The following is a 21,501-nucleotide window of genomic DNA, read 5'->3' on the forward strand; positions in this document are numbered from 1 at the left end:
TGAAGTGCTTATAACAGAAAAAAATTGGAAAGTAAATCCAAATATTTATGTTTTGAAAGCTCCTATGTGCAAATTATTTTGATGTGCCATTTATTTAACCAGACATTATTTTATGACTACATCATTCTGACAATAAATTTAACATAATCATTTAGTGGTTTTGTGTGTAGGGATTATTTTCAGTCTTACAAAATTAAATTTCAAATTATTAGAAACTGCTTGATTCTTTTACTATGATAAATATACTCAAAGTACCACACATGAATTATGTTAATATTATACCTATTTCAACGTTAAGACAATATGTAAAATTAAAGGTAATGAATTATTGAATTGACTTTGATGTGTATAAATTGAAAGCTATGAATGACTACAGCAAAATTTTGCATTATTTTTCTCTAAGTTATAACCAAATATGTTCAAATACTGTCAGGCAGTGTTTGTGTGGAAATTGCAAATTCATAGGGTGTTTTTTTTTAATCCTCTTAAAGATTAACTTTAAATCCTTCTTTTCAGTTTATAAGATTTCAATCAATTGTCCAAGTATATATATGTAGGTACATATGTACATATAGGTTTAATAGTATTTTTTATTTCCAAACATTTTATACTTAATTAAAATTGCTAGCAATTTATACATACTTCATAGTCAGATGGTTTTGCTTTTGTGTGCGTGTGTGTTCTCCGGCCGATTGGATGTAAATATCATAGTGTTTTGTAATCTTTTTCAGAGGGGCTTCTGAACAATGCCAGGGATACAAGTGTCATGGATACTCTACCACTGAATGGTAACCATGGCAATAGTTACAGCATTGCCAGTGGCGAATACCTGAGCAACTGTGTGCAAATCATAGACCGTGGCTATAACCATAATGAGACCACCCTAGAGAAAAAGATTCTGAAGGAACTGACTTCCAACTACATCCCGTCTTACCTGAACAACCACGAGCGCTCCAGCGAACAGAACAGGAATCTGATGAACAAGCTGGTGAACAACCTGGGCAGTGGGAGTGAAGATGATGCCATTGTCCTGGATGACGCCACCTCCTTTAACCACGAGGAGAGTCTGGGCCTGGAACTTATTCATGAGGAATCGGATGCTCCTTTGCTGCCCCCGAGAGTTTACTCCACAGAGAACCACCAGCCACACCTTTACACCAGAAGGCGGATCCCCCAAGACCACAGTGAGAGCTTTTTCCCTTTGCTAACCAACGAGCACACAGAAGATCTCCAGTCACCCCACAGGGACTCTCTCTACACCAGCATGCCGGCCCTGGCTGGTGTGCCGGCCACAGAGAGCGTTACTACCAGCACCCAGACCGAACCCCCACCGGCCAAATGTGGTGATGCCGAAGATGTTTACTACAAAAGCATGCCAAACCTAGGCTCCAGAAACCATGTCCATCAGCTGCACACCTACTACCAACTAGGTCGCGGTAGCAGTGATGGATTTATAGTTCCTCCAAACAAAGATGGGACCCCTCCAGAGGGAAGTTCAAAAGGACCTGCTCATTTGGTCACTAGCCTATAGAAGATGACAGAAATTTAAGCCAACAAAACTGCTAACACCTGGTTGACTGTTCTGAGTTGACATAAGCAGTGGTAATAATGTGTGTACTCCTAAATCTTTATGCTGTTCTTCAACGACAAACACAAACTCTCAGACTTCTTTCTTTTCTTTTTTTTTTTTAAACTGGGATTTTTAGGTCAGCCCAGGGGAGAAAGATAACTGCTGAAATCCCCCTGTGCTCTCTCCTTTCCTGTCCCTTTCCCCCTCAGATGGAGACTTCATTATGTTAATGAACAAGATATGAAGAAAATGGCGCTCATTGTGGCCTTGTTGAGTTATGTTGTTTGTTCTAACATCTCTGATGCTCTGTTACTATCATTACAAGGACCTGATTTTTAAAAGGCCAGGACAGTTGTTTGAAATTAGTAACAATGCTGCATCTAGATTGGAGTGCTGCACAAACATAAAAGCAAAGCAAACTGTATCAATAGTGGTTTTTAGTCACTCACAACCTGAATTCACCACAGCAAGAATAGTTGTGGTGTACAAAAGAAAACAAAATCAGTAATGAAATGGAGGGGAATTCTAGAATTATATGCTAAATGCATATTTTATGATTTGCTGTATTAACTGATGATAAAACTAATGGCAGAAAAAAAATTGAACAATTTCTATGTAATGTACAGATACTAGCATTGCACATGTAGTCTGCTTTCTGTTCCTCCAGAATTTGAGTCCTGTTAACGTAGTGGGAAAAAAAAGAAATTTTCTTTTTCTTTCGTGCTGGTCTTGCAAGTTTGTCTGCCAGTAAGAGAGCAAGGTTACCTTCCTTTCTTCTTTCTTTTCTTTCTTTCTTCATTTTCCTTTCTTTTCTTTTCTTTTTTTCTTTCTTTGTTTTTTTTTTTTGGCCTTTTTCTTTAAAATTTCACCTGGCAAAAAATAAATAAATAAATGAAGCTATCACTTTATAAGAATCATTTTCTAGTAATGCAAACAAATTATTTTTTACAAAAAATATAAAATAAATAAAATTAGACTTCCTTCCCTCACTATATATCTTTATTCAGTCAGAATATTTCCAAGAGCATTTTTGCAAATTAGAGCAGGAAGAACTTTTATGTTTACAGTGCACATCTGTTGTAATGCAAAGCATATTTGGCAAGCAGTTCATCACTAAGACAGTAGCTATGATTCTAGAAGTCAAGAGGTGTCAATAGAACTAGTGGGGCTTCTGCATGTGAAAAGTGGGTATCCCATAGGCGTGAAAGTGCGGAATGTTCAGTCTGATCCCCACGTGGGTGCCTGCACTACCAATTTTTAAAGGAAATTCACTCCCTTGTAGAAAGAATTGAAAGGTCAAGTTATTTTGAAGTGATTTTTTTTTTTAAAAACTCTTCTGTTTATTAACGGCAAAATTTATTTATTTGACAGGATTTTAAGTAATGTAGGAATACAAGAGGTAAATTAGCAGCACATATACTTTTTTTTAAACTTACGATCCATTTTGTATGGTCTCAAAGTTGGATGACCTCATTACTAATATTTGTTGTAAAAGTGAAACTTGTTTGCCAACCAATAAACAACTGATTGAGATTTAGAGGATATTGTATTGATGTATGTACTATATGATTAATTATTCCTTTTCATTTTTCTCGCCTTTCTTTCCTTCTGTTTTCAATATATAAGCTTTGCTAATCCTCTGTGGCCCAAATGAGCCATGCAAAAGAAATCAATCTGCCTAGATGAATAGACTAAGCACAAAATTATACAGTTTTTGCGGACAAAATAATCCAGAAAAAATGGGATGGGCATGTTTATGTTGGCTGAAATAAGATGCATAACTTACTTTCAAGCAGATTAATGTATAGGTTACTATGTGCTTATTTATAAACCAGCTGCAGTCACACTGCTTATTATGAAAGTCAGCTTCAGTCATAGAAAAATTTGAGTATTGAATTGGGGAAGGGTGGATCATATGTTTTTCCTCCCTTATAAGCTTCACTTTGTTGTTGGAAATTTAAATTCACTCAATTGGCTAAAAGCTGCAAGAATCATGGCAAAGAGAATATTCATTTTATACAGATAGTATAAGACACTTCTATGATTATTTTTTTGTTGTTCTATATATGAATAAAATGGGAGGGGAAAAGTCCTTTCAAAGAAACTTTCTGGATCTCCAGTTACTGAAGAATCTTTACCAGCAGTGTCCAAGCATGGAGACTCTCGTGGGGCAAAGTTAGAATGAATTTGCCAAATCATAATTTCTCTTATATTATGTGGTATCTTGGCAGTTTCTTTTTCTTTATTTTTTCTAAAAATCCAAACACCATCCATCTATAAATTAATTTCTTAAATTAAGATGAGAAGGAGTAGTTTAGAGAATAACCAGTAATCTACGTAGACAGTTTTAAAATATTTGACAAAAGAAAAACTTCCAAGCAGGGCCAGAGTACATCATAACCTTAATATCACCGCAAAATATCTTATGTATCATTCCTTTTTAGTCACTTGACATAAGTATTTTTTAATTTAATTTGGGTTTTTTTTTTTTAAGTTACAGGAGAACCACAAGCTTTAATAGTAATAGGTTTTCTCATACTACATATGGCAATATTAGCGCTGAAAGGTGGGTTAGCCTGTCTGTTACATAGAAGACATTTGGTAATGAAAGAATCTTTTTTTAGACAAGTTTAAGGTAACTTCAGAAACACAAACGTAGTCTGTGGATTATAAATACTTATGCTTGTTTTGCCAATCCAACAGTAATCTATATGGAAGCAGCTCCATCAATAAGAAGTTAGTTTCACAGAACAATGGGGAAACTACCTCAGTTCAGCTTGCTGATGCTGCCGATTCTGATTTTCTGATACTGCTACCTCCCTGCCCATTATCTTTTATGTTTCATTATATGGAAAGTTGAAGCAGATAGCCTCCCCAGCTCTCCATAGTCCACGCTGAAGAAAATCACCTGAATGCATAAACTGGTGCAGAAAGCCATTCAGTCCTGTCAATTACTACTACGCTCTTACATCAGGATGAAAGGGTGAGATTTTTTTTAACTCTCACGCATCATAATTGGTGTGCTTTCAGAGAGACTTATGATCCTAAAGATTTTCACAGGAAGAGATTGTTCCCCCAAGTTCAGTGTGACTATAATGAAAACAGAACAGTGGACAAAGAAGTTAATTAGGTATACATTTCAACAGAAATCTGTGCATACCTAACATGTATTGATGTCCTTTTTACACTAGCAAGGGTTGATTTCCTGAACTTGAATCTTTTTCACATGCGTTTTCATGTGCAGCAATTGATAAATTAATAATTTAAAAATGTTCTTGTTTTTACCATCCTTGATTGACTATATTTTCAGTACCCTGGGACATTGATGACCTACTTATTTGCATATTTCTGATGTGTTTATCTGATTTTCTGTTACGAAGTAAACTTTCATCAAATATACTATTCATATATAGCACGTTATTTGAATAGAAAAGTTATGCCAATGAAACAAACAAGTTGTTATTTCCAAGTAAAATAATATTTTCATAACATTTTACACTTGAAACCTTTTTTCCTCTTTGAGGTCTATTTCACATGATACTTTATAAGGACACTAGCTAACAGACCTCATGTTTGGTTGATTCAGAAACTGCTGGATTGTTGCACAGCCCATGTTTCTAATTGATAGTATTTATGGAGAAAGCTAAATTTTGTGAAGGAGAAATAGGCTAGAATTTCAATTAATTTTTTTCAGCAGCCCTTTTTGTTTCTACTCTATTAAAATTAAAAATACTATAGTTGAATAATAAATTGCCATGCTAAAATAATCATAATGACAAAAAAGAACTGACATGAGAACAATTATCTTGAAATAAAAATAGTCTGGAAAATGTAGTAATCAAATGCAGATAATGGAAACCCCTTAACTTCCTGTAATACAAATTCACAATGGCTCTTAAATTAAAACGTAGTTTTAAAAATCCCCATTAATCTAAAAATGTTGATGTAGTGATGAAAAGTCTTTAAGATTTTATTTTTTAATTTTTCAATATTAACTTGGTATGACAAATTTTCATAATAATGGAGATAAGCATACAGTGAATTAGTAATATTTATGAAGGATCCGTAGACTTAAATTTAGGCACTATCTTCAGCTTTTTCCCCACATGTGTTCAAACCCATTGACTAGTTTGCTTACTTAAAAAAAAAAACATTAAAAACTTCAAAGTCTAATTTTCTGCTTTATTACTGAAACCAAAAGGGAGAGGGAAATATTCTTCTGGGTTGTCTAAAGATCAACTTCAAACTAATCAATTATTGCCTCCTATTAGTGAAAGAATAATTCACTTTTAGAAGCTGTCCATCAGTATGGTACCAAAGTACCACTGCTGCGGGGCATTTTTCAAAAAACCAAAAACTACTCTGCAGTCAATTCAAATAGAGAAATTTCAACAGAGAGGAAAGAAAGAACCCAAGCCCTAATTTGATTTTGAGCAATTCTGAAAATACTGTCAAGAATGTCTTTTCTTCTCTAACAAAAATATTTGAGATAAAATAACAATATATATTTCCTTCCCAGTATATCATAGTATCAAGCTCTTAAGAATTAATTAGTTCATGTTTAGTAATTCATAAATTATAACTCACCACATAAATAATTATTATGCATTTTAAGTAATACTTTAAATATATCTTATGTTATATTTCTGCACATCAATACATCAGGAACATGGAAGCACAAGAGTGAAGCAGCAATGTTGCAAAATAGCTTATGGAAACATTCTTATGCTAATGGGTTCTATATGAGATGCTTCTTTGAGCTTATAAAATAGATTTGATGGATCCCAACTGTAAATTCAATTCTGTAATCAGCAAGTAGGTCCTTTAACCGTCTGAAAAATATTGCTAAATATCTAAATTTTCATGTCTAGACTAGAAGCTAAAGTGTTGGTAGCTGCTTCTTTCCTGCTTAGGCCGTAAGAGGAATATTTCCTATTTACTAGTTAACCTGACTACTTCCTCTCTGCTTTAAAAGGGAAATCAGTCTTCAGCTTTCACCTGTGCACAGACTCACATACCCCATTCTTTTCATTTACAGCTTACAGAGCAAAAATAGCTTGTTCACAATATTGCGAACTTTGCGATTTTTCCAATGAAACTGGTAGTTATTATGATTTTGTGTATTCTCATTTGAAATAAAGTTACTGTTATTCCCTCTTTTCAAAAAAATTAAGTTAACCTTCTTTAACATCTAACACCTTTAAGTTCTTATTCAAATGTCTTGATTTCAGCTAGTTTGATATTTCTTTTTCTCTCTAAACAGTATGTCATGCAAGTTTTTCTTAGTTTGTGTCCCATCAGAAAACTTTAAAGGTAAATAGAAACTATGATGTTTAAGAAGGCAAGTGAAAGGAGAACTTTTATATGAAGAAGTCAAGAAAGGCAATACAAGAAAAAAACCTCTAATGGGATAAAGCAGTTTCCCATCACGATATGAACAGAAGAACAGAACCACGTTGGCAAATTGATGGTGAGGTAGCTGGCCCTCAATTAGAGATACAGAGATAAATTACCCAGGAAAAATAATGAAATTACTTAGAGTGATAAAAACCTTACATATTGTACCAAATGCTATTGATGTGTTGAAAAAAATGAAATTGAAGTTTATCATATTATAATTTTAACCTGCGGTTTCCACAGGAAATACTAAACACTTCTAACATTCTTTATGTATTTCTTGTCTAGCTACACCTTGTCTGAAGGAAACATGACTATTTTATAAATGTTTCTTATATAAGTATTTTTGCCTCAATTCACTTTCACGCTCTAATCTGCTTACTCTATTGTACGCCAACACAGTTAATGCTACGAGTAGATTTGTACCTTTTAGGGCTTTATTATGACTCTAATAAACAAGAAATTAATATTAAATTGGAATTATGTACATTGTACAAAATAATTCATAACCAAGCAATATTCATATTATAGGATAATTCATTATATATATGAATATTACTTTGAGACTGAACAAATAATTACACTGCTGAAAGTATTACTCTCAAGTTCTTCTCTCTCTTCAATTACTGTAGTCAATTCATAAAATTCTGCAGACAGTTGTACACATGACGTGTTATCAAGGTACTCCATAATCCAAATGTGTCTACAAGTTTTCCCAATGCTTCTTTCATTCTAGAGTGCTAAAGGAAAGACCTTGAAAAGAAGAGGAAAGTAAAGCTGACTTCTAAGGATCTAACTTAGGTAAACATTGTCATTCAGTATGAATAATTTTGAAATGAGAAGGTCCCAACTCTGTGCTCTGAGGGAGAGGTTATTAAAGATTTACAGTTAGTCCAACATTTGAGGATTTTAAATTTTAAAGGAGTTAAGTTTGTCTCAATGGCCCAAGACTGCAGGATTTCACAATACACTGGCGAGGAAATATGTTCAAAATCCATACCCAAAGTAGCTTTCTAAAAGTGAAAATTTTCTCAGATTCTTCTGTAGGTGAAACTGGCAAAACAGTCCTGGCTTCAAAAGTGAAATGTATTGGTTGACCTCAAAAAATGTTTGGCAAAATTCATGAATGTCAATTGACTCTTTAATAGTAGGTAGGGTCTTTGGGGATGGAACTCAGGATATAGTGAGCAGGACAGTGTCCTCTCATGCTGACCACTGCCTTGTCCTCTAGAGCATTGTTTAATGCCTTGGATTTCAACTTGTCAGTGTCTTATTTTCTGAATGACATTATGAATCAAGAGAGATGAGGGGAAAACATTCAAAGTTGGTTTTCATGCCTCATTTGAAAAAGATTTTCTTTACCATCCTACATAATAAAAGGTGATCTGTCTTGAAACAGCCATGGACAATCAGAATGTATTCATTTATAAACAAGCCTTCTTTGTATGTTCTAACACTGTTCTTTGCCTATGAACGACAAAGTCAGGAACTGTAGAGTCAGCTTGATTTCCCTTAATGGCCTCTGTGAATGTGTTGGAAAGTGGAAACATAATTTGGAAAAGGTTTTCATCCTGTTTTCCTACTTGCCAAGCATTAAATCTAATTCAAAATACATCTTTTTAAAAAATGACAGTTTATTTTAAAAACCAACAACTAGTTAAGCTATTTCTCATTGATAAGGAAAGTCACTTTTTAGGAACAAGAATATAGCTATCGCAGGCTTTGGGTTCTTACATTCTCATATATTTACACAAGGCATTGGTCTTATCATATACCCACAAAAATTAATCTATTGGATTTTTTTCCCTTGTACAACCTTTCCAACCTTTTTTCCCCCTTAAATGCTCTGTACAATCACATGTAAAGTTATGAGCTACAAACCTCAATAAAAAATATGAGTAAACAATAAGTGATGTAGTCCCTCTTATTATATGGTAGTACCCAAACTTTGGTTTGGAGACAGTGTTTCAAATGGCAGGAAAATAATTGAAACATAGACACCTAATATATTTTCTTACTATCCCCATACCCTACATCCTCCTCTTCCCACGTTGGAAATAAAATGTGAGGCATTCTTCTTTGTATTTTCAGAGAACTGCTGCCACCCCAGGTATCTATAAGTCTACTTTTTCTTTCTAGGAAGAGAGGAAGTTAAATTAAGAACTTACTGTTTGCTTTTAAAGTTTGCCAGTGATGTGATATAATGTAGTCTTAAATCTGCTGCCTGATCAACTTATTTCTCCTCATCTCAAACTGGGAGTAGGAGAGTCAGTCACCAGTGGTCTAAAGGAGAGTTTGGGCTCTGCGCTGTGATGTGCATTCTTCTTTTGAATAAAGGGCCCAACAAATATTTGTTTATGTTGTAGATCACAAGGATAGGCATTATATAATCATCATTCGGTACTTTCAGGGATTCTGATTATTTAGTTTACTAACTCTTAGCATCAGTAAAATAAGTACAAATATCAGCTGGAGAAATCTAACTTAGATGTCTCTACTCTATAATATTGAAAATACATTTTCATAAGATCTGTTCTGAAAAGGAAATGGAGAGAAATCCCTAGCTCCTGAGTACCTCGTTTGTGTCTGACGCTTTGCATTGCCTCATTGAATCTTTTCAGTCCTATGGTGAGATGTATTTTTTCATATTTGCTTTATGAAGGAAATTGAAGTTCAGATCTCATAGTCACAGAGCCAGTGAGTTCTGAACCAAAATCTCTCAGTCTAAAGTCCATTTTATTCTTTTTTAACCATGTTGCACTGCATCAACTAAATGATTAGTTGAAAAGAAGTTAACCCATCCCCTCTCATTTAAATAAAGGGAGTTAAAAAAACATGAAGCCTGCTTTTAAGGAGCTCAAAAGTGAATTCCATTTTTCCAGACAATTGAGAGAAAGAGAGAGAGAGAAGTGTCACTGATTCTATACCTTTGAACAAATTACTTGTCTAACAATAGGGCTTCTCATCTCTAAAGTAAATACAATACCTAATTTGCATGTGATACATAAGGTGCTATTTTGTGTGATACACACAAAATCCTCAAGAAAATTCTTAAACTGATTTTTAGTTAATACTAAATAGACTCCGTGTGTGTTGTTTTTCAGCAGGTCTCATTTAATGAAAAAAATGTTTTTGAGTTTAAATATATTTGGGAGATAAGCTAAACAAAGTAAAATAGCTTTTTTATTATAAGAATTCAGAGAATGCCCTGAAAAGTCTAAGAGAAGTATACATTGGGCTGTTTCCTAAATTTATTTGGCCCTGAAATCAAGAAATCTGAAGAGCAATAATTTAAAACTATTAATCCATGGAACTCAGTTTGGAAAGCACTGCCCAAAATATTTTTGTTACAACTGAGTTCCCCTGCCCGGCCCCCAAGTATTTTACGTCAATGAAATGCTGGAGGTGTGACTCCTTCAATATTAATTGAGTTCATAATTCATGATAAAATGTTATAAAAGTATCTTTACTAAATGTCTAGTCCCAATCTTTAGGTGGAGAAAGAGTAATTAATGAGATGATGCCATTTCTGCCCTAATCATAGAATCCCTTTGTTTTAGTATAGCTTGCTGTCTTCTAATACCAAATAGCCATTTGGTTACAGCAACTGGAGACAAAGAGTTTTCACTCAACAATTATGTTTCTCACTTATAAAGTGCAACGTGTTACAGGAGGCCCTTGTTAAAATGCAAGTTTTGATTTGTTTAGTCTTGGGGTGTGTCTGAGAGTCTGCATTTCAGACAAGCTCTCAAGGCTGCCTGTGTGGCTGTGCCCCTAGTACCAAGGCCCTTAGACTGTCTGCCTCTTCTTCAGAAACACGCTGTGCCTTGCTATGAGGATTTTTCCCCCTAAGTGGTTCTTTTCAGATACTAGGGAATATATTATAGGAAAGAAGAAACAGATTTTTTAGATTGTGTTCAATTTTACCGAGAGAGAGATTTGTTCATATTTTTGGATATATATACAGAGTGGATTCTCAAAATTGGTAATAAATGCAGCAGTACTGAAGCTGAAGCCATTACTGTTCTACTACACAATTTTAGGCTAAAAATGACACAGGAATGGGGGATACTCTGTGTGTCTGTGTGTAATTGCATATATATGTAAAACAAGACACATACCCGTTGTTTATTATGAAAGATCTTAGTAGCCCCTTGTCTTGTACTTTATACATCTTAAAGCTAATAATTTCTCATGCTCTTAGAAAGTCTTTACCATTCTACTGTAACTGATGAAAATGGAATTTCATTAATTTTGTTACTGCAGAAAACACACTAAGAAGAAATAGATTTAAATTGAAAAAAGAATACCAACTTTCTTTTTAAGCATGGTCTTTTGTTTTTAATTTTCATTCTGAAGTGTAACATGCCATTTTTCTAAAATCTGAAATTTTAAAATTAACTGTTTTATAATTGTAAACTATGTATACATAAATTGCCTAAAAGGTTAAAAATAATAACTAATGATATTTGGTTTTGAATATGCAAACTGGAACACATTCAAGATGAGGAGTCAAGACTAATTCAAATCCATATCAAACATAATAATTGTGTTACATTTTATTTACTTAGTTTGAAGATGATTAAACTTATCTTGCTATTTTCATGTGTTCTTGTGAGGATCAGTATAATAGTTAGCTTAGTATTTCTCAGCCCTGGCCTCAATTAAAATCACCTAGGATGTATTTAAACAAATAAATAAATAAAAAGCCCATCCCTACCCCACTATATAGCAGTTACATCGGAATCTCTGGGTGATGTCCAGGTATAAGTTAGTCTTAAAAGCCCAAAGGTACATAATGTGTAGTTTGAACTGTGAATCACAAAGTAAACCTTAATAAAAATTGGATAAGTATTTGCATTAATCATGTTTAAATAGTCTCAAAATGTTATAAAACTTTTCCTTAAAGCAGGAATGCTGTATAGGAACTACCAAAACAGAAAATTTATCTTTAGATGAGTCTAGTTAATCACCTGAATATGCTGTTCTTCCCAGTTTATAGAGATGAATCATATATTGTTTAAATAAAAATCAACTGGATTATTAAATCATATTTTTCATTATTTAAATCTAGAACCAAAATTCTTGTTCAGAATATCTGGGTTTCTATCACCATTTTCAGAGTCCATGAATATTATTATATACAAAGAAGTCAATTATTCATTTTAAATCTTGCAGAATTCACAGATAAATGTCAGGAATTATTTACATGGAACAAAAATCTCTTCAAATTTTCCCTGGAAATTTGACTATTGTCAGACCATAAATCTACTCGGTATTTAGTACAGTGTCACAGTTGTTCAAAACTCTACTCACTGTAAAAGCGTAATTCCACAGAATTAGCAGTAAGTTGATGAAGGATATTCTTTTTTATTATATAAAATGCATAATCGATAGTAAACAAAGTGTCTTCAATATAATTCCCAGCTGATATTTAGCTTCTGTTGGCCACCCAATTTACATTCTTCTTTTTAAGTTTTAGTAAACAACTAATACTGATTCCTAAAAGTTTTCTTAAACAGGAACAGGATGGAGGACTCCATGGAAGGTAAGAGAGAAACAAGTAACCATTCATTAGACAGAAACAACCTCTTCTGTTGGGTTCTCACACCCACTAGTGTTCTCCTTTGATGGTTAGCAATAATGTGCAGAATGAATACATATAAATTACCTACCTGCTTAACACATCACTTTAATGGATAAAGTAAAGAGGTGTTAAATAGTTTTTACTCTATGGCAACTGATCAAATCATAATGCCTGTTTGGAGCACTGTCTTCAGAGGGCTCGATCTAAGTTTACTAAGAAAGAATTCCATGATAAATCATTTATGTCTACTATGGTCAGGGAAATTTCTATGCCATCTCTTATAGACAAGTTATTAATATAGATATTTGACACATTTTAGAAGAATCCAGAGCCCTAACTCCTTTTTGGTGGTAACTCAACTACCTGAGTTATGTAATGACAGAAAATATTTTATAAGGAGAGCAGAAAAATTATATCATTCATTCCACTTCTTTCTCATATTTGCTCTATGTTACTACTGGGTTATGTTTAGAAAGGTTTTCTTTCCCATTATCTTTCACAGAGCTCTACCTAAGCCCTCCTCTCCTCTCTCTGACCAGCACCTTCATCTGACCACATCCCTGACCAGTCTCCCTCAGATGCGGACTTAACACCAACTAATTTCACAGAAATAAGAGATCTCTTTTCTTTTAATCTTTTCCTGTCCATGAATCTCATGTTGGTCTCCCTCTTTTCCCCCTTTTATTTCTACATTTCACAAAAGTCATTTCTATCTTTCTGATGTTTCTTCATTGTACAAATCAATAGCATCATCTCTCACGCAGTCTAGAGATTTACTCATCAGCCAGTCCTTACCTTATTTCCCTTCTTTCTTTCAGTATTCGCAGACCCACCTTTGTCTCAGCCCTCAAACACATTTTTCTTTCAGATCATTTTCACACATTTCTCTGGACTTCTTCACTCATCACTCTAAGCCACTATGAATAGTGTAAATTCACAGAATTGCAGGCCTACAAGAATCCTTGAAATCATTTAGTTCAATCCCTTTACTTCACAGATAAGTAAACTGAGGACTAGAGAACATGTGATTGTTTAATGTCATACCTCATTCATGTTGGAGCTAATTCTTAGACCAAGGTTTCCAGATTGGTACATTTTCTATTATGGTTTTTAAAAAATATTTTCCTGATTAAGCCTTCCTACTGCAATATGTCTGCCTCACATGATATCTAATTTCTCCTCTCTTACTAAAGTATTTTAGGATCCTTTGGTTTTAAATAACAGAACCATTACTCAAGCTTGCTTAAGCTAAACAAATAAAAAGCATCAAATATTTTAATGGAATTTATTAACTCATCTAATCATGGAAAAAAGGGGTGAGGCCGAGGCTAATCAGGAACCAGGACAATGAACACAGCAGTAAAGATTTTCTTTGTATCTTATTTCTGTTTTTCCCTGTGTGATCGATTTTTTTTTTTCCTACTAAGAGGCAGTATCTTATGGTGGTTGAGTTTCCTGACTTTGACACTGCCTGAGTTAAAAATCTGCTTCCCCATTTTCTAGGCTTGTGATTATGAGCAAGTTCCTCTCTGCAGCTCAGTTCCCTCCTCTGTAAAAGGGGGAAAATCTACCAAATAAGGTTACTGGGATAATAGAGTTAAAAATCATATGTTGTTAAAATGTTTAGAACAGTGCCTTACACATAATATATGCTTAAGAACTGTTCCCTATTCTTACTGTTGCAGCAGGACAGACTTTTTATAGACAGAGTCATGTTTGGCAGCGGCTTTGGACTGTCAATCAAAACAGTTGATGAAAATATGAAAGGGCATTTTAGTCAGAAAAGTCACAAGGAAGGAAGGATTCAGATTTACCACGCTTGGTTCTTATCCTTACCCTGGACTGATTTTGCTCAGGGGATTATGTGTGATTGGAGCAGCCTACATTAACTGTTCGTATCTCCAAACAGGGCAGCAAAGCCTTACCGGAAGCTAATGTGAGGGGGATGCTGGACAAACACACTTGGAATGGAACCAGTTCTTACAACGCTGTGTCTTACCTGGTCCATCTGAGACAGGAGCCTTGTAAATGTCACACTTTTATATCTAAACCATGCTGCACAGCTGACTCACCTTCATTGTTCATGCTTACTCAGTTCTGTTTCTATCTAACCAGTATAGTGCTCATCAAAAGGAGCTATTAAACCCATAACTCAATCAATATTACATTTCCATCAGTTACAATTCACTTCTCTCCTCTCCTTAATAACCCTCAATTGTAAACATTAGAAAAATAAGAAGTAAGTGTTAAGTTCTTCTTACTCTTCTCTTATACCAATGTCCTGAATTTCACTCAGCAAGTCTGAAAATTTCAAGTAGAGAAATACTACTTTTTCTAAACACTTACGTGTCCTTGAAAAGATAATTAAATTGGTTTTGATGAAAACTCTTTCTCAAAAAAGGGTAGAAATGAAAATGCTATTAGGTTTAATCCGGGATTAGCAAGAGATAGCCAGAAAAGCTGTTATTCTCACCGAGCCTGAAGGCTTAGAGCTGAGGAATACACCCCCACCCCATATACACATCTGAATAAAAGAACAGTTACATTTCAAAGGAACGCTGCCACCAGTCAGAAACAGTCTTTCAGATAAAAATGTAGGGACTTTTACCAAGCTATACCTTGCATTAAAAGCATTTTATTTAAATATAAATTGCTGATCTTAACTTCCAACACACACACACACAACTATTTGAAGGAAAACTAAGTGAAAAATATACAAATATACAATTACAGCAAATTAAAGTGAATCCTGTTTTTCCCCAACTTCACAAAGGAGGAGTACGTATGATACAGGAAAAATGTGGGATGCGAGAGGATGGCCATGTCTCAAATCCTAGGTGAGTCCCTGAGATGAGCGTCATCAAGTGACAGTTCTTGGTTTTGCACAGGAAAGAATTCAAGAGCAAGCCATAGTGGAGCAAAAGTAGATTTATTCAGAGAGATACATACATACTCCATAGACAGAATGTAGGCTACAGAGAGGCCATGAAGCATGGGGGTAGGTGTTCAGTTTAAAGTAAAAGTGGGTACATACTCCATAGACAGAGTGTGGGCTGTCTCAGAAGGCAAGAGAAAAGGAGAGGGAGAGAAAGAGGCTCTCCCAGCCCACGCAGGGTTGTTGGTTTTCATGGGTTGGACAACTTCATATGCTGACAAGAGGGAGGATTATTCCAACTACACTGGGGAAGGGGCCGGGATTCCCAGGAATTGGGCCATCACCCACCTTTTGACTTTTTCACGGTCAGTCTCGGAACTGTCATGGCACCTGTGGGAGTGCCATTTAGCAGCTATTGTATGAGGATGAGGATATGCAAGTTCAAGTTCTACTGGGAGTTGAATCCTTTGCCATCTTGGTGCTAACTGCTGTGTCATTCTTTCAATGGTTGTGCCCTGCCCCCTTCCCTCCTGTCTCATGTATGCAACATCCTCTGGGGTCCTCCACATTCCGAGTGAAAGAGAAGATCCAACTCCCTTATAACGTCATAGGGTTTCCAGCTCTACCAAAAGAACGACAATTACAGTCCTGCCTCCTCTGCTCAGGGATCCATATGACTGTAGAGTTGTGTTTTATTTAATAGTATCTTGAGTTTTATCTCAAGTGGGGGTGGTTATTGAAATTTTTGTGACTAAACAAGCTAGAAGTGCTACTAAATTTTCCTTTTTCTTTTGAAGCACTTCCAAAAATACTAAAAGCTAGACAAAAACAAAAACTAACTGAGTGATCTCATTAAAAAAAAATAATTTGAAGTGCTAGATGGAAAACCTTGGCTATACATCAGAAGAAATTACTTACTATTTCCAGTAGATTTAATTTAAAACAAACTACAGGGAAGACCATCATAAGAAAATCATACAAATTTTTAATTAGAATAATTAAAGCCTAATTGTGATTTAATTACAAAGAAGATTAAATTTTGCCAAGTTTGAAAATAAAATTCAGTTGAATGATAATGCTTTACTGAAGGTTTGCTAGATTTGAAAGCCTAGATGTTGGAATTATGGAACTTGATTACTTAAAAAGACCTATTGCTTTATCTACAGAGGCTTCACATTAAAGCAGTTGCATAATCTCAGGACACTAAAGTTTTTAAGATGATAGAGCGTTCAACAATTTTTTGTCTTCCTACATAAATGCTAAGGACATACAAAATCAACATATACTTTCACTTTTCTCAGAGGAATGCCAACTTCAAGAACAAACCAAAATACTGGGGATTAAGTCACACTTGGGGTTTATATAGTTGCATGCCCAAAGTGTTTGAAAATGCTTTCAAGAGAAAGGAGTGCTTAAAAGGATTATAACCCTCAAGACTATTGTAACTATGGATATTGTGCTACAAATAAATCCTGATGTGACCGTTACGGAAAACAGGCGCTGTAAAGACCATCCTTTAGAGGGAAAATACAAGCTGTCTACACAAATAATAAACCCTTTTTGATTAAGTGAGTTGAAGCTCCAATATCTCCGGAGTTTTAGAATGCTATTCAGCAATTATGCCCCTACTGAGGTTTAATTATCCCTTTAGATACGTATTCACTACTACATACTAAGTTACAGCACACCATTAGAGTCAGTGGACTAATAAATACCTAACTCCTACTGGATAGAAACAGCTTGGCCGAATAATTACTTCCAATTATTCCACAAACATTCAACACTATGCCCAGAACAATCCCTTGCCCAGAATAGGCATTTAATAAAGATTTTTGTAGTGAGAGGATGGATGACCTGACTTGCACTTTATTTGGCTACTATTACCTGATCTCCTTTGTGACAAACCTTATAGCGATACCCTTAGAACTTGAAGTTGAACCTCAAACTGCATTAAGCCAGCTTGGGGAAGGAAAGTAACAGAGAGAAATGGGAGAGGGTGGAGGGTCACTTACAAGTAACAGGAACTTTTAAAACACATTCTGCAAGTGTTATTTTCTCTGCCAAAAGCTACTGTAGCTTGGCAAGAGAATGTTTACTGTGTTAAAACTGAGACACAAAGGACTAGAGATAAAGCCTTTGAAAAATGATTTCCATTTTGTGGTTCTTCAGAAGAAATGAAAAAAAAGATCTACTGATTTCAAAATAAGCTTAGTGGTTCTCCAGTAAATGAATGCTTACCTTATACCTCTTAGTCAAAGAATTTGGAAAAATTATCAAACCCTCAAAATAATCTCTATCATGATGACATTTCTGCAGCAATGAAGCGTAAGGAAGTTACCCTAAGACTTAAGTCAATGTTTCCCAGATTATTCTGATATATTTCTGTTCTTTGAGATATTGTGTGTGTGGGGTTGGGGGGCTTTCTGTGGGTCAAGTAAATTCAGGAAGACTAGATTAAATAAATTTAAACACATTTCTTAACCACAAGATTTGCAAAAGCTGGAATTTACTAACCAGTTGCTGGGAGTCTCCTCAAAGAGAGCATAAACTGAATATTAAGAGGATAAATCATGGGATATAAAAGAAGGAAATTAATATAGAAAGAACAGTAGACATTCATTACTCAGTCCATGATCCATTGATTTCTAAACCCAGTTCTCGATCAGTGGCATCTCAATCAACCTCTATTTGGTAAGAAGATATTGGAGAGGTGTGATAGGGTAGACTCATTCTTTGGTGAATAAACAACTGCATGTTACCTCCCCAGTCATCCTTGTCCTCTTAGAGTGGTTGGATAGCTATTCATGGGCGGTAAAGTATGGCCTGAAGCTATTACTGGAACATACTCATGCCCATTCCTCTAGTGTCATCTATGGCTACTTTTGAGTGACAAGAGTGGAGTTGAATATGCATAGAGACCTTGTGGCTGGCAAGCCTAAAATATTGAATATCTGGCCCTTTTTAAAAAAAGGTTGTTAAGCTCAGCATTAGCAATTAGGAGTACATGCTCAGAACCAGAAAGCAAGCTTAAAATCTCGAATGATTTTGACATAGGTGAGTTACTCAACCTTTCAGTGCCTCAGTTCTTCATTGGCAAAACACAGTAACTTTGCCTACGTTATAGGGTTGTTATGAGAACTGAATAAGTTAATCTATGAAAAGCACTTAGAACTTGTGATACACGGCAGCCATCCTGGACTATTAGGCAACCTTGAGAAAGGAAGCCATGTGCTTCAGTCAGTGGAGCTAGAGATTGAAGGAGCATATGTCCCTGGTGACTACTCTGTATGATCCTGAATTGTCCACCTTCAGATCTCTCTCACCTGAACAAAAATAAACTGCTCTCATATTGTAGTCATTGTTTCTTAGACTTTTCTGTCATGTGAAGCTAAACTTAATTCCTAGCTGATAGAGCACTGAATCAATTTAAATTATTATTTTCTTTTTTTGGTGGAGGTAAGAAAAGGTAATTATAATGCCATTTTTTTAAACATAAGGAAATCATGACAGGGCTTTAAGCTTCAATGTTAGACTACAGCTTTGTGTCAGGGTCTCCTTTTAGACTACTTAAAACAGGACAATTTCATTTAATTCTAATCCTTCGTGGATTACACATTATTGTGGGGGAAATCTCAGCTATCATTTAGCTCCAGCTCAGCATGATTTCTCATTACCAGCTTGCAGTTATCAAAAGAGTTCCCTTTCAAGGTTGTAATCATTATGAAAATGGCAATGAAATACTTAGTCAAAAGATAATAAAGCACATTTCAATTAAAACCTGCTAGCAACACAAATCTTTCTCTTCTTCCTTGACTCATGCATAAAAGCTGTCTATACCAATACTTAACTACTCAATTAAAAGCTAGCACCAGATAAGGCTTAGCAAGGGCCAAAAGGGCAAACATGCCAAGAGATGGCTATTGAATGAATGCTGCTGTACCCTATTAAGGGGTGACGGCCATGAACGTGTCCATGCCATTTTACCCAAAGATGTCAGTCCCATAGAACTCTGTTCAAGTCACACAGGGCACACATGACTGGCGTAATTTAATCACTTATAGATGGTAGGCAATTAGTTGGTAAAATCACTTGGTAAAATGTTGCTTAAATGGACATTTCTGGGTGTATCTGGGTTCTCCATCTTTTCTCCAAGTACAGGTACCTCCATTATTTGAAATTAAGAGGAGCAAAGAGCAAAAGGAGGAATATAATTAGATGGAGTAGCATGTGAAGAAACTAGTTTCAGCAAGCGGTTATAGATAGTGAATAAAATAGTGCAGAGGTGAACACACAAGTATTTAAAAATGACTTAAGGTTTGATTTGATACGTCCTCAAACAGATGACAGACAGCTGGCAGCCAGGCTAATGCTCTCCTTTTCTGCAAATGGTCAGACTTCTAAACTGAACACAGACAACCGCGGAAGTATTTTTATAAGTATTTTCATGTGAAAATAATACAAACTTATAAAGCAAACAAAAGTCACATAAGAAAAACCCCAAAAGCTAGTATTTGCAAAAACAATCTGAAAATGCCTGATGGCCTCTCTCATCTCACTCAATGTCAGAAAGTAAGTCCTCACTAAGACCCACAAGGCCTTACGTGATCAGGCCCCCAGCACCCCCTGAATTCATCTCCTACATTCCTCATTTTCTCCCCTTAGCCGCATGGCGCTCGGTGCGAGTCCTCAGAGACAGAAGGTGTGCTCCTGCGAAAGGCCCTGGACGTGGCTGTTCCCTCTGCTGAGGCGCACCTTCCCAAGATCATCCCAGGTTATTTCCCGCACTTCCTCAGGGGGTGTTGCACAGGCCAAGTGATCTAAAAATTCAGCTGTCTCCCCCTCCCACTCTCTCTTAATTTTTCCCACGATGCACTGTAATTTTTACTTATTTATCTGGCATATTATCTGTCTGTCCAGATTTTATTTCCACGAGGGTAGTGATTTATGTCTGTGCTATTTATTAGTGTCATCTGGGTACCTGGAAGAGGACATAGCAGGCACTTGCTAGATAATTATTAAGTGAATAAGTAAATAAATGGATAAACAATAACAAAAATTTTTTAAATATCATATTATGAAATTTGCCACTGACATCAGTTTGGTGCATATTCTTCTACAAACTTCCTAGGGAGATGCCAATGTGTATTTGTGTCTGTCTATACATCCACACACACGTATATGTATGTTTCCATGAATCTATATACACACTTTATATAATTACATACTTTTCACTGACTTACATTTCTATATGCAGATTTAATATATTACTTATGAGAAATAATTCTCTGCAAATGGATTTTTTTTTACATTATAAGTAGTCTAATGACAGCTTCCTATGCAGTACATACACATTTCTATTATTTTTTGTAACAGTAAGTTTTCCAATCAGGTTCAACTTCCAATTTAAGTTAGTTCTAGCTTTCTGGTGTTCTTTTTACACATATTCTTTATACTCATGTTAGTGTATCTGTAGATAAACTCCTAGAAGTAAAATTGCCAAGCCAAAGATGTGTGCATTTTTAACTTATTATGAACTTTTTCAAACATATATTAAAATAGATGAACATAAAACTCCCATGTACTTACCATCCTCCACCATTATCAACAATTAGCCAGTGTTATTTCATCTATATCCCCATCTATCTCCTCCCTTCTCTTTTTATTTGAAGAAAAACATCTTTATGATTTACTTTCCTTTTTATGAAGCAAATCATGCCATTTTATCCATATATATTTCACTATGTCTCTCTGAGAGAGAACTGTTTTAATTTAAACATAACTGTGACATCATTTGCATGCCTTAAAATTAAAAATGATTCTTTTAAAATTTTCCAGTACCTAGTCAGTGTTCATATTTTCAATTGCCAATTGTTTTATAAGTTGTCAGAATCAGGAATCGGATAACTCACTCACTGAGACTGACTGGGTCTGTTAAGCCCTTTTTTCCCCTTTATCATTTCCATCTTTTTTGAGTACATCTGGCCTGCTTTCATGTCTGTAGGAAGTTCTGCTCCACATTTTTTCTCTTCTGAAAACTTTGTATGGGTTTCAAACCAATCACTTTCTGTAGCC

At 35.2% G+C, this 21,501-nt stretch overlaps 1 protein-coding gene across 9 annotated transcripts in view; it reads left to right on the top strand.

The window, feature by feature from the left end:
* Positions 1-3,109, top strand: part of ADGRL3 (adhesion G protein-coupled receptor L3) — a 730,953-nt gene extending 727,844 nt beyond the window's left edge. For all 9 annotated transcript variants that reach the window (XM_072940759.1, XM_072940764.1, XM_072940768.1 and 6 more), the window contains one exon: positions 732-3,109. In XM_072940759.1, coding sequence (XP_072796860.1) covers positions 732-1,531 — 800 coding nt within the window. In that variant the 3' untranslated portion in view covers positions 1,532-3,109. The remainder of the gene's footprint in view (positions 1-731) is intronic.
* Positions 3,110-21,501: the final 18,392 nt, after the last annotated feature.

The sequence above is a fragment of the Vicugna pacos genome, chromosome 2, assembly GCF_048564905.1.
Source record: "Vicugna pacos chromosome 2, VicPac4, whole genome shotgun sequence".
Lineage (NCBI taxonomy): Eukaryota > Metazoa > Chordata > Mammalia > Artiodactyla > Camelidae > Vicugna > Vicugna pacos.